The sequence below is a fragment of the Diceros bicornis genome, chromosome 1 (assembly GCF_020826845.1).
Source record: "Diceros bicornis minor isolate mBicDic1 chromosome 1, mDicBic1.mat.cur, whole genome shotgun sequence".
NCBI lineage: Eukaryota > Metazoa > Chordata > Mammalia > Perissodactyla > Rhinocerotidae > Diceros > Diceros bicornis.
In genome coordinates, this window is record NC_080740.1 from 90,477,790 (window position 1) to 90,492,345 (window position 14,556).

At 39.8% G+C, this 14,556-nt stretch overlaps 1 protein-coding gene across 8 annotated transcripts in view; it reads left to right on the forward strand.

Moving 5' to 3' along the window:
* Positions 1–14,556, forward strand: part of NSD1 (nuclear receptor binding SET domain protein 1) — a 163,458-nt gene that overhangs the window by 127,940 nt on the left and 20,962 nt on the right. For all 8 annotated transcript variants that reach the window (XM_058546782.1, XM_058546816.1, XM_058546799.1 and 5 more), the window contains 4 exons: positions 431–610; positions 8,966–9,122; positions 10,804–11,009; positions 13,675–13,787. In XM_058546782.1, coding sequence (XP_058402765.1) covers positions 431–610; positions 8,966–9,122; positions 10,804–11,009; positions 13,675–13,787 — 656 coding nt within the window. The remainder of the gene's footprint in view (positions 1–430; positions 611–8,965; positions 9,123–10,803; positions 11,010–13,674; positions 13,788–14,556) is intronic.

Consider the following 14,556-nt stretch of genomic DNA (forward strand, 5'->3'; position numbering starts at 1 on the left):
GGAGAGGTTTATTTACCTGAGGGGCTGTAAGAATCACAGAGCACCAGGCAACAAAAAGCAAGCATTAGTGTTTCATCTCAGCTGGCCTTTTATTCTGATTGTGTGTACCCACCCCACCTATTTAGTTTGCTGCTGATTCCAGGTTTCCTAGGAGTCAGGGCCTTGGTTTGAGTAGGGCTTTCCTTGGTGAGGCAGGCTTACTTGCAGTTGTGGGATCTGACTCCTTGTGGCGATTTATCACATAGTTCCCATTTGAGCTTTTCATAGTGAATTGGGTGTTTCGGTTCCCTTTGCTTAGTAGTACTTCCTTCTATTTGTGACATTTTCTCAGTGCTAGCAAATAGACTTGAATAACCCACATTGTTTTTATATTTAATCTCTTTGTTTTTGTTTTCTTCCTCCCTGGTTTTCCTGCTTCTCCTGCTTTCAGGTCGTCTGATGCGCTGTGTCCGCTGCCCTGTGGCATACCACGCCAATGACTTTTGTCTAGCTGCCGGGTCCAAGATCCTTGCATCTAATAGTATCATCTGCCCTAATCACTTTACCCCCAGGCGAGGCTGCCGCAATCATGAGCATGTTAATGTTAGTTGGTGTTTTGTATGCTCAGAAGGTAAGACATGACTTCTTGATGTATGAATAGTCTAAAAAGAGATTAATACAATATTTTAATTGCAACAAAAATAGTTTCTTCACATTGCCGCTAGACGAAATATTGGGAAGTGATGTCCTGAATTAATGATAACATACCAGAACTTTTAAACTTGGTTTTTGTCCCCCAATAGGGAGAAGTTTTATTTTTGTTTTTTTGAATAATGATGTGGTTTTTCTTAAAATGATGAACAATTGAAACAATAAAGAAAAAGACAAGAGAAAGGCAAGGACAAGACAAAATCACCCTTGGAAAATGGTTGGAAATGTGGTCATAGGGTACAAACTTCCAGTTATAAGATGAATAAGTTTGGGAGATGTAGTATACAGCATGGTGACTGTAGTTAACAATTTGTATTGTATATTTGAAAGTTGCTAGGAGAGTAGATCTTACAAGTTCTCACCACCAAAAAAAAAAAAATTGTAACTATGTAAGGTGTTGCGTGTGTTACCTAATCTTATTGTGGTAATCATTTCACAATATATACATATATCAAGTCATTATGTTGTGCACTTTAAACTTACACAATGTTATATGTCAATTATATCTCAATAAAGCTGGGCAGAAAAAAAAACCTGGAGGTAAAAAAATAGGAAATAAAAAACAAACTCCAAATCAACCCCAAGTCCCAGTGTCAGAAAAAACCATTGCTTAATGTTAAGTGATGTTACCCCAGACATCTGTGCATATAACCAGATAAAAGGGGTAGATATCTGGATAGAAACAGTTGCGGAAGATGATATCATCATATAATTGTGGGTTTTTTAAAATCAATTTTACATGAATTTAGTTGCACATCCTTTTAGTTGCTGTATGTCGGATGTGGCCTCAGCATGGCGGGAGAAGCGGTGCGTCAGTGCATGCCCGGGATCCGAACCTGGGCTGCCAGTAGCGGAGCGCGCGCACTTAACCGCTAAGCCATGGGGCCGGCCCTATTTTACATGAATTTAAAGGGAAGAAAACAGGAAAATGAAGGAATTAATGAACTTCTGTTAAATATTTCCTTACTGTAAGGGATATTATTTCCTAAAATATCTTCTAAAGTGGAGGAAAAATAAATTTTATATCTTTATATCTTTTTTTCCAATTTAAAACATATTTCTCCTTTAGAACAGTCAATATTATCCTTCTTATACATTTTCTTTCCTTTCCATTCCTCATAGCCTGATTTTTGCTGTTTACGTTAAGTAGAGGATTTAGTATTCATCACCAGTCTGTTTACTGTGGTGCTTATAGTTTTGAATTCCTTGTTTGAATTTTCTTCTTGGTTGGCTGAACTGCTAAGAAGCACTCACAGGTGCTATAATTCTCTGCTTGAGGCTATTCATTATTTGCCTCTGTACTAGAAGCACGTGTTGGGTTAGTATATCATGTTTAGGCTATGTGTTCTTTTTCTAAGCCTGTTGTGGACATTGCTTCACTATCTTCTGGTGTTGAGGGTGGGACCAGTTCTCTTATACAGTTTCTTTCTTCCTTTTCAAATGACTAAATTTTGTTGATTAGTAGTTTTTTGGGAACAATTTACCTGACTTTTCTGTTTTTGAATATCTGCTTATTGACAATGCCATTTCATGAAAACTTGGCTGCTTATGAACATTCTGAGGGACTGATTTAAAAAAGGGTCAACATGTAATTGAATGAGCATCTCTTTTGAGAAATTGGATATACTAAATAGTGCTAAAGTTAAAAAAGAAGTTTTAGGGCCTGCCAGGTGGCATAGCGGTTAATTGCACGCGCTCTGCCGCTGCAGCGGCCCGGGGTTCGGATCCCGGGTGGGCACAGACGCACCACTTCTCAAGCCGTGCTGTGGCGGCATTTTATGTGAAGTAGAGGAAGGTGGGCACAGATGTTAGCTTGGGGCCAGTCCACCTCAGCAAAAAAGAGAATTGGCAACAGGGCTAAACTTCCTCACACACAAAAAAAAGTTTTATGACTACTTTTTATGATTGAAAATGGTCAATTTGGACCTTTTTTTTGTACTCTTAAGATTTATGTAACATAGCAATCTAATCTGACTAGTGTTAAAAAGCAAAATTGAACGAAGTAAATTTGAAGATCTAATTGGCTTTATTGGGCGATTCATCTGATCTAGCAAGCAGAGAGAGATACTCTGAGGGGCCCTACAAATGGAAGGTTTTTATAGGAGGAAGGGTGGGGCAAGGGAGCTGTTAGCAAAAGAAAAGAAAAAGATTATTTTTGGCCCAGGACCTCTTTTTGGAGGGGAAGGGTTTTATCATGTAGATTGTCTCTTCTTCCTTTGAAGGAAGGAGAGAGGGCCTACGTGAAAGATTACCTCTTTAGTACTGACCAGAGAATTCCAGACCAGTTGATTAAGATTTACATTCCTGGGAGAGGTTGAAACTACATTTAAGTTAGGTATTAAATCTAGGTTTGGTTTTATGGGCTTTAGCACAAGTGACGCCATTTTGGGCTTGTGGTTTTCTCTTTAACGCTGCAGTTTGCATTAGGACATAGTTTATATCTTCCAACTATGGTGCTAATACAGAATAAATAGAATGTTAAGTACAGTTATGTAGGCAGAAAGTGGCACTTTGTTATAGTTAGGGATGTTTTAATACACGAAGAAGACATTGTTTTTTGTTCTTATAGTAACTACTTATAAAACTGTCTTGTGGTGAACCTTGCTGCCTATTTATCATTATACCATCTCTCTTTTGGTTAGAATAAAGTTAAAGACAGAGTTTTGGTATTTAACAGCTGTGATATTGTGATTTATAAGAAATATATCTATTTGGCCATTCAGATGACCAATTATTTTTATTTATTTATCTTTTTGAGGAAGATGGGCCCTGGGCTAACATCCGTGCCCATCCTCCTCTACTTTATATGTGGGACGCCTGCCACAGCGTGGCTTGATAAGCGGTGTGTAGGTCCGTGCCCTGGATCCAAACCTGCGAACCCCAGGCCACCGAATCGGAGCGTGCGAACTTAACCACTGTGCCACTGGGCTGGCCCCCAAAATATATTTTCTAGATAAATTTGGTCTTCATCCACAGTTCCTGAGTCATAGCTCCCAAAACCCTTGGAATTTCCTGAGTGATAAGACAAATGGGAGCATCTTTTGTTTGGTCTCTTGTCCTCAGTTCCTGAAAATGCTTCAGAGCCATAGAGGTGAAATGGGTGTCTTGTTATTCATAACAAGCCCTTTACCCTCAACTGGGTTTATGTTAATGAAGGTTACTTTTGCAAAGCACCTAAGGAGGGGCTGGACTGGTGGCGAGAGGAACCAACCTTTATTTAGAGGGTTGGAACTTTTAGTCCCATCCCCTTATTTCTGGAGAGGGGGAAGGGACTAGAGGTTGAATCAATCACCAAGGGCCACCGAGTTTATCAGTCATACCTGCGTAATGAAGCCACCATAAAAACCCACAAGGTGGGCGTTTGGGGAGTTTCCACGTTGGGGAACTGGAATGCTTCCCAAGCTCTGGGAGGACAGAAGCTCCTTTGTCTGGGACGTTGCCCTATGCATCTCTTCATCTGGCTGTTGCTTCGTATCGTTAATATCCTTTGTAATAAGTTGGTGATCTAGTAAGTAAAACATTTCTCTGGGTTCTGTGAGCTGCTCTAGCAAATAATCGAAGCTGAGGAGGAGGTTCTGGGAGCCTTCTTATTTATAACCAGTGGGTCAGACTGGCAGGTAGCAACCTGGTCTTGCAACTGGAGACTGAAGCGGAGGGCGGTATTATGGGACTGGGCCCTTTACCTGTAGAATCTGGTTCTGTCTCCGGGTAGCTAGTGTTAGAATTGAGTTGTATTCTCAGACACCCTGCTGGTGCCTGAGAATTGCTTGTTGGTGTGGGGAAGCCTGCACGCACATGTTGAAATTGGGTCCAGGAACTCTTTCAATGGCATTTAAATGTGACGTTCTCTTAGAATGAAAACAGGCTTCTGAGAGGCTGAAGTGCAGACTCCAAAAGTTTTGAATGTTTCTCTAACATGGAAAGATGAAACAGTTTCAACATTAGACTGTTTAATTCCAGAGTGGAATGAATGAGATGGTTTTAGGGTAGAGGTACCTGTGTGATAGCAGTCCTAACTTGTGGCATGGTTGGACACTGAAAAGCTACTGAGTCCAGTAATGGACGCTCATAGTGATAACTGAGTCCTCAAGAAAATTTAGTAGCTGCAGCTGCGGCTCTCAAAGTGTGATCCATGACTCCCTGGGAAGGGCAGAGGGCCCAGAGAACGTTTCAGGGGCTTCTGTGAAATAACTCTTCATAATAATACCAAGATGCTACTTGCCTTTTTACTTTGTTGACATTTGCACTGATGGTGCAAAACCAATGGCAGGTAAAGCAGCTATCACCTCAGCACAAATCAGGGTGATGGCTGTAAACCATACTAGTAAAAGCAGTCATTGTATTTTGTGGCACCCCACACTCGAAGTAAAAACATGAAAGTTTCACCAAGAATGTCCTTGATAAAGAAATAAAATTTATTAATTTTATTAAATCTCGACCATCAAGTGAATATTGTTTTAATATTTGTGGAAAGATGGGAAGTGCACATAAAGCAGTTCTGTTGCATACTGGTGGTTATCTTCAGTTAAAGCACTCGGGCAATTGAGGTGCAGTCTGAACGAGCTGCCTTGTTCGTGGAACACTATGTTTGGTTGTAATCATTACTTACAAACTCTGACTCTTCGTCCTTGGATATTTGTCAGACATTTTCTTGAAAATGGGTAAAAGTGAGTGTCGATTCAAGGAAAACAATTGACAGAAATTGATAAAATTTGAGCACTCTTACATGAAAATTACAATTTTGGAAAACTGTTATCTACCACCCTGAGCTTAACAGCTTCCCAGTATTCACTGAAGAAATCGTGGTGATGTTAATAAATGTGACATTTTAATATATATAATGAAATAGGTCACCATTTAGAAGATCCACCTGACTCAGCAAACCAGTATTTTCCAAATGACCAGTGCATGATGTTAAAAACCACGCATATATAAAAGATCCATTGATGGGGCTGGCCCGGTGGCTTAGTGGTTAAGTTCATGCTTCCTGCTTCAGTGGCCTGGGGTTCGCTGGTTCAGATCCCGGGTGCGGACCTCTCTGTGGCAGGTGTCCCAAGTACAAAATAGAGGAAGGTGGGCCCAGATGTTAGCTCAGGGTGAATCTTCCTCAAGAGGAAAAAACCAGGAAGATTGGCAACAGATGTTAGGTCAGGGCCTGTCTTCCTCACACACACACATGAAGGTCCATTGAAAATGCAAGACAGATCAATGAATTTTAATGCAGTAGTACTAAAAGTTTATCGATATGATTTCAGATTAGACATTGCAACTAAAGTCTACCCTGTGGCGTTTTACTGTATAGTATCAAAGAAGGAATATGTACAGTTATTGAACAAGTTATTAAAATACTCCTTTTGCCGACTGTTTATCTGAGAGATCAGATTTTCTTCATGTACGTAATCCAAACAACATACTGCAGCAAATTCAGTTAAAAATATTTGGAAAAATGTAAAACACTGAGCTTATTAAAATTTTTTGGGGGGCCCGCCCAGTGGCATAGCGGTTAAGTGTGTGTGCTTTGCTGCGTTGGCTGGGGGTTCGGATCCCGGGCGCGCACCGTTTGTCAGGCCATGCTGTGGTGGCCTCCCATATAAAGTGGAGGAAGATGGGCATGGATGTTAGCCTGGGGCCAGTCTTCCTCAGCAAAAAGAGGAGGATTGGTGACAGATGTTAGCTCAGGGCCAATCTTCATCACCAAAAAAAAAAAAAACCACTTTGTTTTGAAAAATAGTTATTTTTCATAAAAATGTTATTTATGTATTAACATAGGTTTATTGTTATTTGAAAATGAATTGATATTTTTTAAATTACTTCGTTTTGATTTCTATTTAGTAAATATCAATATTTTTAGCCCACATAAACAAAAGCTCTTTGGGAATCTCCCCCATTTTTCAAGAGTATGAAGTCATCCTGAGGCTAAAAAGCCGGAAAATTGCTGATCCCGTTACCTAAGATTATGCTGCTGTTAGAGGACAGGGAAAGAATGGAGTCTTAGGATATTTTATTGTTCATGTATAGGAAGAAACTGAAAGTAATCATCCAGAGTATGGTAAATTACTAAATTGAATCAGTTCCTAGGATTCAGCAATATGTTTAAAATTTATTTTCTCTTATCCTCTTCCACCAAATATCACTTTTTCATCTTTTGCTTTTTGATGGTTCATGTGATTTTTCCCTCTTCTGTCTCCCTTCTTTCTCCTATGCATTTCCTGTATTACCACCAGACAGACCCCCCCCGCCTACCTCCCATCCATCTATCCAGACTGATCTTGTTGATTTCTTTCCTCAGCTCATACCCCATTATGTCCTTCCCTGCAAAACTAATCTGCCTGCCACTTTTTCTCCTCAGCTCTGACCCTTGGCCTTTCTTCACTGGGTATTCTGTTCAGATTCTTTTTCATGTTATATCCTTCTTTGAAGGCATAATTCTAATGCCTCATTGTAGATGAAATATTTCTAGTGTGTCATGGTGCCAGCATAGTAAAAGGAAGATTTTTCTACCAAGACCATGTAGTTGGCAAACTGCCAAATCAATCAAATTGTGACTCAGCAGGTAACTAAGTATAATTCCATTAGTGTAGTAGGTATTCATTATTGTAGCAGGTATTCCATTATTGGGGCATTAAACTTGACCCTACGTCACTCTTCATGTCCCATGCTAAGATTATTTGACTTGTCGATAAAATGCACAAGAATAGCTTAATATGGGTTTCAGAGTGTAGAGTACAGGATGTGTAGGTATTGAGTAAACAAATTCTTCAAACTTGTTTTGTAGCAACAGATTTTTTTCCAAATGAAATCTCACTCTGAATCTGAGCTCTGGTATACAACACCGATAAAATGAGAGCTCCAGTTGAAGCAGAAGGCAGGTCTCAAGCGCACATTTCTGGCCCCAACAAAAGGAACAGACACCCCAAAGCTTGTTTTGAGAGCCTGCTGTAGGTCATTGAGAAAAGGAAAAGGTCAGCACCAGTAGAAATTATACAAGGATAGTGTCACAAAATTAAGATTTCATAGGATTTTATGAGATAGAAGAGGCACAGGGAGCCCAAGGTGGACATGGATGTATAACTTCATCATCACTGTAATATATATAATTAACCTGGTTTCTGAAAACTTGAATGGAGGGGGGAAACTTACATCTAACTGAAGTTTAGGCAGCAAACCACATAAGTACCTGTGATTTTTGTCACCAATGAAAATCACAGATATTACAGTTGTAGATTCTTTGAAATATCATTTGCAATCATTACCACTGTTAGATCCTGTTATTTATGCATTACAAAGAAACATAACTAATCTCTTGTCCTAATATTTTGATCATTATATTTTAATACAATCGGTGTCTTTTATCTTATGTGTTGTGTATGCATTTATAAATGTTTTTCTGAAAAGAGTCCATGGGTGTCATGAGAATGCCAAACAAAAAAGATTTGAAAGTTAGTAATTTAAAAAGAAACTGGGGGCCAGCTCTGTGGTGTTAGTGGTTAAGTTCGCGCACTCAGCTTTGGTGGCCCTGGGCTTGCAAGTTCGGATCCTAGGCACGCACCTACTCACCGTTTATATCGAGCCGTGCTGTGGCAGGTGTCCCACACATAAAGTAGAGGAAGATGGGCACGGATGTTAGCCCAGGGCCGATCTTCCTTAGCAAAAAGAGGAGGATTGGCAACGTGTTAGCTCAGGGCTAATCTACCTCACCAAAAAAAAAAGTGGGGAGAAGGAACTGACCTTATGGAAATACTTATATGTCAGATACTACTAGGCAGTTTATTCTCTTGTTTAGTCCTCAAACAGATGTGATTATTGTTCATTGTAGAAAACACCTTACCATTGAAGAAATTACAGCTCAGCAAGAAAAGTGAATTCCCCAAGGTCATATGATGTTGGAGCTCTTATCTGACATTAGCTAAAGCTATACTTGTGTGTCACTGATATTCTTTATTTAGTCTTTTAGTGAAGTGGAAGAAATGTATGTGTGCATATATACACATATATGACGTTTAGAGATATGCTTCTAATTTCATTGCCCTAATCTAAGTTTGCCAGTAAGATCTCATGTTTATTTGGTGTGAACCTAACAAACCTTCATGGGTGTGGTTCAGGAATATCGGAATGGGAATCCTCTTATAGAAAAGTCAGTCTGAACAACTAATTAAATCACTAAGCCCTTGGCTGGGAGATAAAGAATTGTTTAGGAACTGAGCAAAATCTGTTTCAGATGGGTCCTTATATGCAGCCTTGTGATCCTGAGTGCCAGATTTTTTGATTTCCACAGGAGGCAGCCTTCTGTGCTGTGATTCTTGCCCTGCTGCTTTTCATCGTGAATGCCTGAACATTGATATCCCTGAAGGAAACTGGTATTGCAATGACTGTAAGGCAGGCAAAAAGCCACACTACAGGGAAATTGTCTGGGTAAAAGTTGGGCGATACAGGTGAGGAGACTGGCACACATTTCTTTTACCATCCTGTTTCTTGGGATCTCATAGATACAATGCTTAACTTTTTTTTTTTTTTTTAAATCTCTCTGATTAAGCAAGGTCCACTCCCCTCCATTAACTTTCCATTATAAAAGAAGAAAAACTCACTCTGTGTTTTGCAATAATTGGAATAATACACATTCTTGGGAGAAAATTCATTAATGAAAAGAAACCCATAGTCTCACAAACAAGGAATATACATTGCTAACATTTTGGCATATTTACTTGCAGACACGCCAGTATATGCACCTTCAAAATAATTGGCTTTATAGTTTATACCTAGTTTTGTGCCTTGCTTTTTCTTTATAAATTATTTTTGTTGAACATGGAATATACAGAAGAATGTTATAATATGCATGATTTTAAAGAATAACAAAAGGAACACCTGTGTACATACCTCCCAGTTAAGGAAATAGCACATTATTGGTCCATTTAAGGCTCCCTCCATGCACCTGTCTGAATCCATTCTCTCCCCACCCTCAGAGATAACCACCCTACTGCATTTTGTGTGTTTTATTCTTTTGCCTTGCTGTATAGGTTTACCAATAATGTATTGTTCTGCATGTTTTGTACATTTATATAAAGGAATTATTGTTACATTTTTCTGCAACTTGCTTTTTTTCATTCACTCTTATGTTCCTAAGATTTATTGTGGTTACTGCAGTGCTCTAGTTCGTTCATACTTTGCTGTTCTACCCCTTTATATAGTCATACAAGGTAGTGTAGTTCATTTATCAGTTCTGCTGTTTGCACTATGAACATTTTGTCAGTGTTTCTTGGTGTACTTGCACGGGAGCTTGTGTAGGGCATTCTCAGAATAGAATAGCAGGGTAGCGACTTCCAGCTTTAACAGCTAATGCCAAATTGTCTTTCTTCCTAAAGTGGTTAATTTAATTTATGTGCTTTTTTTTTTTCCTGGTGTCATTTTTATATGCTCCAAATAATTATTGAAAGTTTTCTTTTTTCCTTTTTTTTTTTTGAGAGGAGATCAGCCCTGTGCTAACATCTGCCAATCCTCCTCTTTTTTTGCTGAGGAAGACTGCCCTGGGCTAACATCTTTGCCCATCTTCCTCCACTTTATATGGGACGCCGCCACAGCATGGCTTGCCAACTAGTGTGTTGGTGCATGCCCGGGATCCGAACTGGCGAACCCCGGGCCACCGCAGCGGAGGGCACGCACTTAACTGCTTGCGCCACTCATCCGGCCCCTGAAAGTTTTCTTTTTAAAGGCCAAATTGTATTTCATTATTCAGTGTACCATAGTTACTTCTATTATTCCCTTAATGTTAAGTATTTAGGTTATTTCCAGGTTTTTATTCTTATAGACAATACTTTGATAAACATAATAGTCATAAAGCTTTGTCATATCTCTAATTATTTCCTCTCAGAGATTCCTTGAAAGAGAATAACTGAATCTAAGGGAGTGTGTGTGTATGAGCATGTGCATGAGTGTGGGTGTTTTCAGGCCTTTGGCACATACTATTTGTTCTCTAGTTAGGTTGTAAGAATGCCTTAGGTCAGACTTTAATGTGATAGACAGACATTGCTGTTCCTTATTCCTGTCCTGAAACTAGGTTAGTTTCCTAGTGCCTTGCAGCCTTCTAGAGGTTTCTTTCCTTGTTTTTACCTTTCCCAGGTGGTGGCCAGCTGAGATATGCCATCCTCGAGCTGTACCTTCCAACATCGATAAGATGAGACATGATGTAGGCGAGTTCCCTGTGCTGTTCTTTGGGTCTAATGACTATCTGTGGACTCACCAGGCCCGAGTCTTTCCCTACATGGAGGGGGATGTGAGCAGCAAGGATAAGATGGGCAAAGGAGTGGATGGGACGTATAAAAAAGGTAAACTGATCCTTTTTGTTTCTCAGACCAACACAGACCTCTGTTGCCCGAGTATCTGCTTTGTTAGAATTCACATACCTTCCATTGGCAGCTGCGTTCTGCCCTCTGGGGGCAGTATGTAGCTGCAGGTATAGGACTTTGCAGGCAAGTTAGCCCACATACCTCGTTATTTTTGAGCCTAACCTTTACTTAACTGGAATTTCCTTGGAGGAGGTTTTTTGTCTTATCAGTTCTGTTTTCTCAGCATCTCATCAAGTACTGGAACTTTGGAACTATTTTGTACAAGAAACACTGGTTGACCGGGCAAGGGCCAGAATCTCTAGCAGAGCCACATTTGTTTCAAGGAGATTTTTTTTTTAGTTTGTTGGGAAGAAATAAAGTGCATCAATAATTGTAGAGCAAACTAAGATAGTAAAATTCAAAGCTTAAGTGTTGTGAATCAAGAGATTTTTGTAAGCTGGTCTAGCAGAGAAGGAGTGGGGACATTTGGGACCAGGATGGGTTAAGTCAACTATGAGCCTCAGTTTTCTCTTACTATATAATGAGTAAAGGTTGTTCTGAGAATTGAACGAGATAATAAAAAAATCAGTCTGCAGGGCACATACGTGGTTTTCCATCAATGATAATTACTTTCTTCCTTTAGCTGTCCTTCAAAAGGCAATACACCTATCTCTTGTTACTTGAATATATTTGGACATGGAAGTATAAGATTTTATCTGCACAGTGAGGTGAAGAGGGGTTCTAATCAGGTGAAACTTCCTTGATGGGGAATGAGAATGATGTCCATAGGGAACAAGTTTAACATAGATTCTGTTTGCCTCATGTTATTCCGATGGCCATGTGGTTTCTGTGTAGATATGGGTTATCAATATTAATACTACAGAAGCTTGGGTCTTGAATCTTTTAGTCTAAGATGGTCTGGGACCAAGTGACCAACATCTTTGGCCTGCACAGAGTTCTTCACCACCAAGACTGGGGGAGAAGGTGGAGTGTAGGGAACATCGCGTCTGAGCCTGCCGAAGCTCAGTTCTTTCTGTGCCTCGACTCTGGGTTTTCTGGGTGCCTCTGCCTTCACAGAACACATGATTTTATGGAGGAACTGGACACAGATACCAGCAGTCAAAATGCCATTCATTGAGTGTTGTGGCAGAAGTGTGCATGGTATGCTGTGAGAACAGACCCAAGAGGAAGCATAACTAATTTGGGGATTGAAGTTTGGAAGTCATGGATGGAAAGATGAACCATAATAATAATAGTTACCATTTGTTGTTTACCAGGCCCTGTTCAATGTTTGTTTTCTGCTTTATGTCATTGTGGAGCTAGATGCCATTATCCTTATCTTACACATGAGGAAACTGAGGCACAAAAAAGTTACATTACTTGTCCAAAATCCCAGTAATGATAGAGGAAGGTTTTAAACTGTAGTGGGTTGAGCTCCAGAATCCAAACTCTTAACCCGTACACTGACTATGAGGAAGTTGACAACTTAAAATGTTGGAACAAGACAGCACATGTGAAAGCACACATTGAATCTAACCTGCTGAGTTAGCAACCTCCAAGTATTTACTTGGTATAGTTTAAACACAGGGGCGGGGTAGCACTGGGCTGTTGGCCTGAAAAAAGGTAGATAAGTTACATGGTCTGAGCAGAGTTTTAAAAATCTCAATCTCAGTGGAATATCGGGACCGTAGAAGGTGAGAGGCTACAACCGGGAGTGTCAATGAGGTGGCTGTTTCAGTAGTTCTAGGCAGAGATGACAAGGCTGTCACAGGAAGTGTCCGTGGAGTGGGGAGGATGATAGGTACTGAAGAGACATTAAGTAGATAGAGTAGGCAGGACAAGCTGAATAACAAGGAAGGAAGGAGGGATTTTAGAACAATTTAGAGGACTCCAGGCAATAAACTCTGTAAGATGGTGACAGGGAAATGGAGAAAAAGAGATGAATCAGAGGAAAAAATTTTTTAAAAGAACTGACAACATGGGGAAAGCCACAGAGAGGAAGGAGTTGGAATTCTGTTCCGTGTTTTTAACCTGGGTCAAGAATAATCAATAAAAAAATTTTTTTAAGTGGAGAAGCATGAGAATCTTAAGACTTTGTTAAACTTGTTAGGTATTACAATCTTTTAAGCATATGAAAATGTACAAGACTTGAATGCAGATCAGCTATGAAGATCTGCCTTGGTATCGTTAGAGCTAATAGTTCATATTTACAGAATGAGGCTTTGGAGAAGAGTAGAACAGATACTGTAGTGAAGAGGCAAGAAGAGGAAAACTGAAACTTGGAATTTCTTCCAGAGGAACATGGTGTGTTACCCGGGGCAGCTAGGAGGCAGAATGTTTCTGGAAGCAGGAGATTCAGGTCTGTGGAAAGAATTAGGCTTAAAAGCAGTGACTTTGCTGAGCAAATGCAGTCTAGTTGTATGAAGCTGGTCATCTGTATTGTGCCATTTAGTGCTGGATTATATTTTGTCTTAAGGCTACATCTGAATATCCTGGGGGCTATAACTTACTTGGAAATAGAAGTCATATGTACTTCTTAGTTTTGTATATAGTGTTGGTTGACTTTTTGTCTAAAACATGGATTTTCTCCAACTTATATAAAAGAAAAGAGTTAACTAAACAACTCCACCCAGAGACTAAGTGGCTGTGTTGTGTGTTTTCTTAGCTCTTCAGGAAGCTGCAGCAAGGTTTGAGGAGTTAAAGGCCCAAAAAGAGCTAAGACAGCTGCAAGAAGACAGAAAGAATGACAAGAAGCCACCACCTTATAAACATATAAAGGTAAGAAAAGACTCAGGAGATTCCGTCTCCAGGAGAGACCCTGTATAGCTTGCCCTTTTCCCACTTTGTTCATGATGAGAATTGGAAGCACAAGGACACTTACTTTAGGGTAGAGGTGTGAGCGTGAAGAAGATAAGAAAAAGTGCCAGAGCACCATTCCTAGCACATTGTGTACACTTTATAAAATCAATTGTGCATTGATAGTCTTTTCTGTTGCTTTGGAAAGCCTTCATACAGGTGAATTGGATTAGATTCTGTTCACAGTCAGCATCTTGTGGTTTGAAAGGGACCAAAGAGCCATGATAAAAAATGATAAATGGCCCTGAGATAGTGTGAATAGTACACATGGTAAGGCTTTTTGGTTATGGCTGATATTAAACATATTTTAGGTGATCAGTGTGACTAGGATGCCCAAGGTCAGGAGAATTCATGTTGGGTGGACCTGACTCTTAATATACCTGGTAAAAGAGTCATCGCCATTTATCATCTGGGTCCAATGGACCCTTAATATTTTTTTACATTTTTAAGTCATTTTATGAATAATTTATAGAAGTAAAAATAAAGGAATAGTGAAGAACAAATTTAGTAGACATTTTAGGATTTACTAAAACATCTTTTTTGGGGTGGGGGGCGGGAGGAAGATCAGCCCTGAGCTAACATCTGCCAATCCTCCTCTTTTTGCTGAGGAAGACTGGCCCTAGGGTAACATCCGTGTCCATCTTCCTCTACTTTATGTGGAACGCCGCCACAGCATGGCTTGACAAGCGGT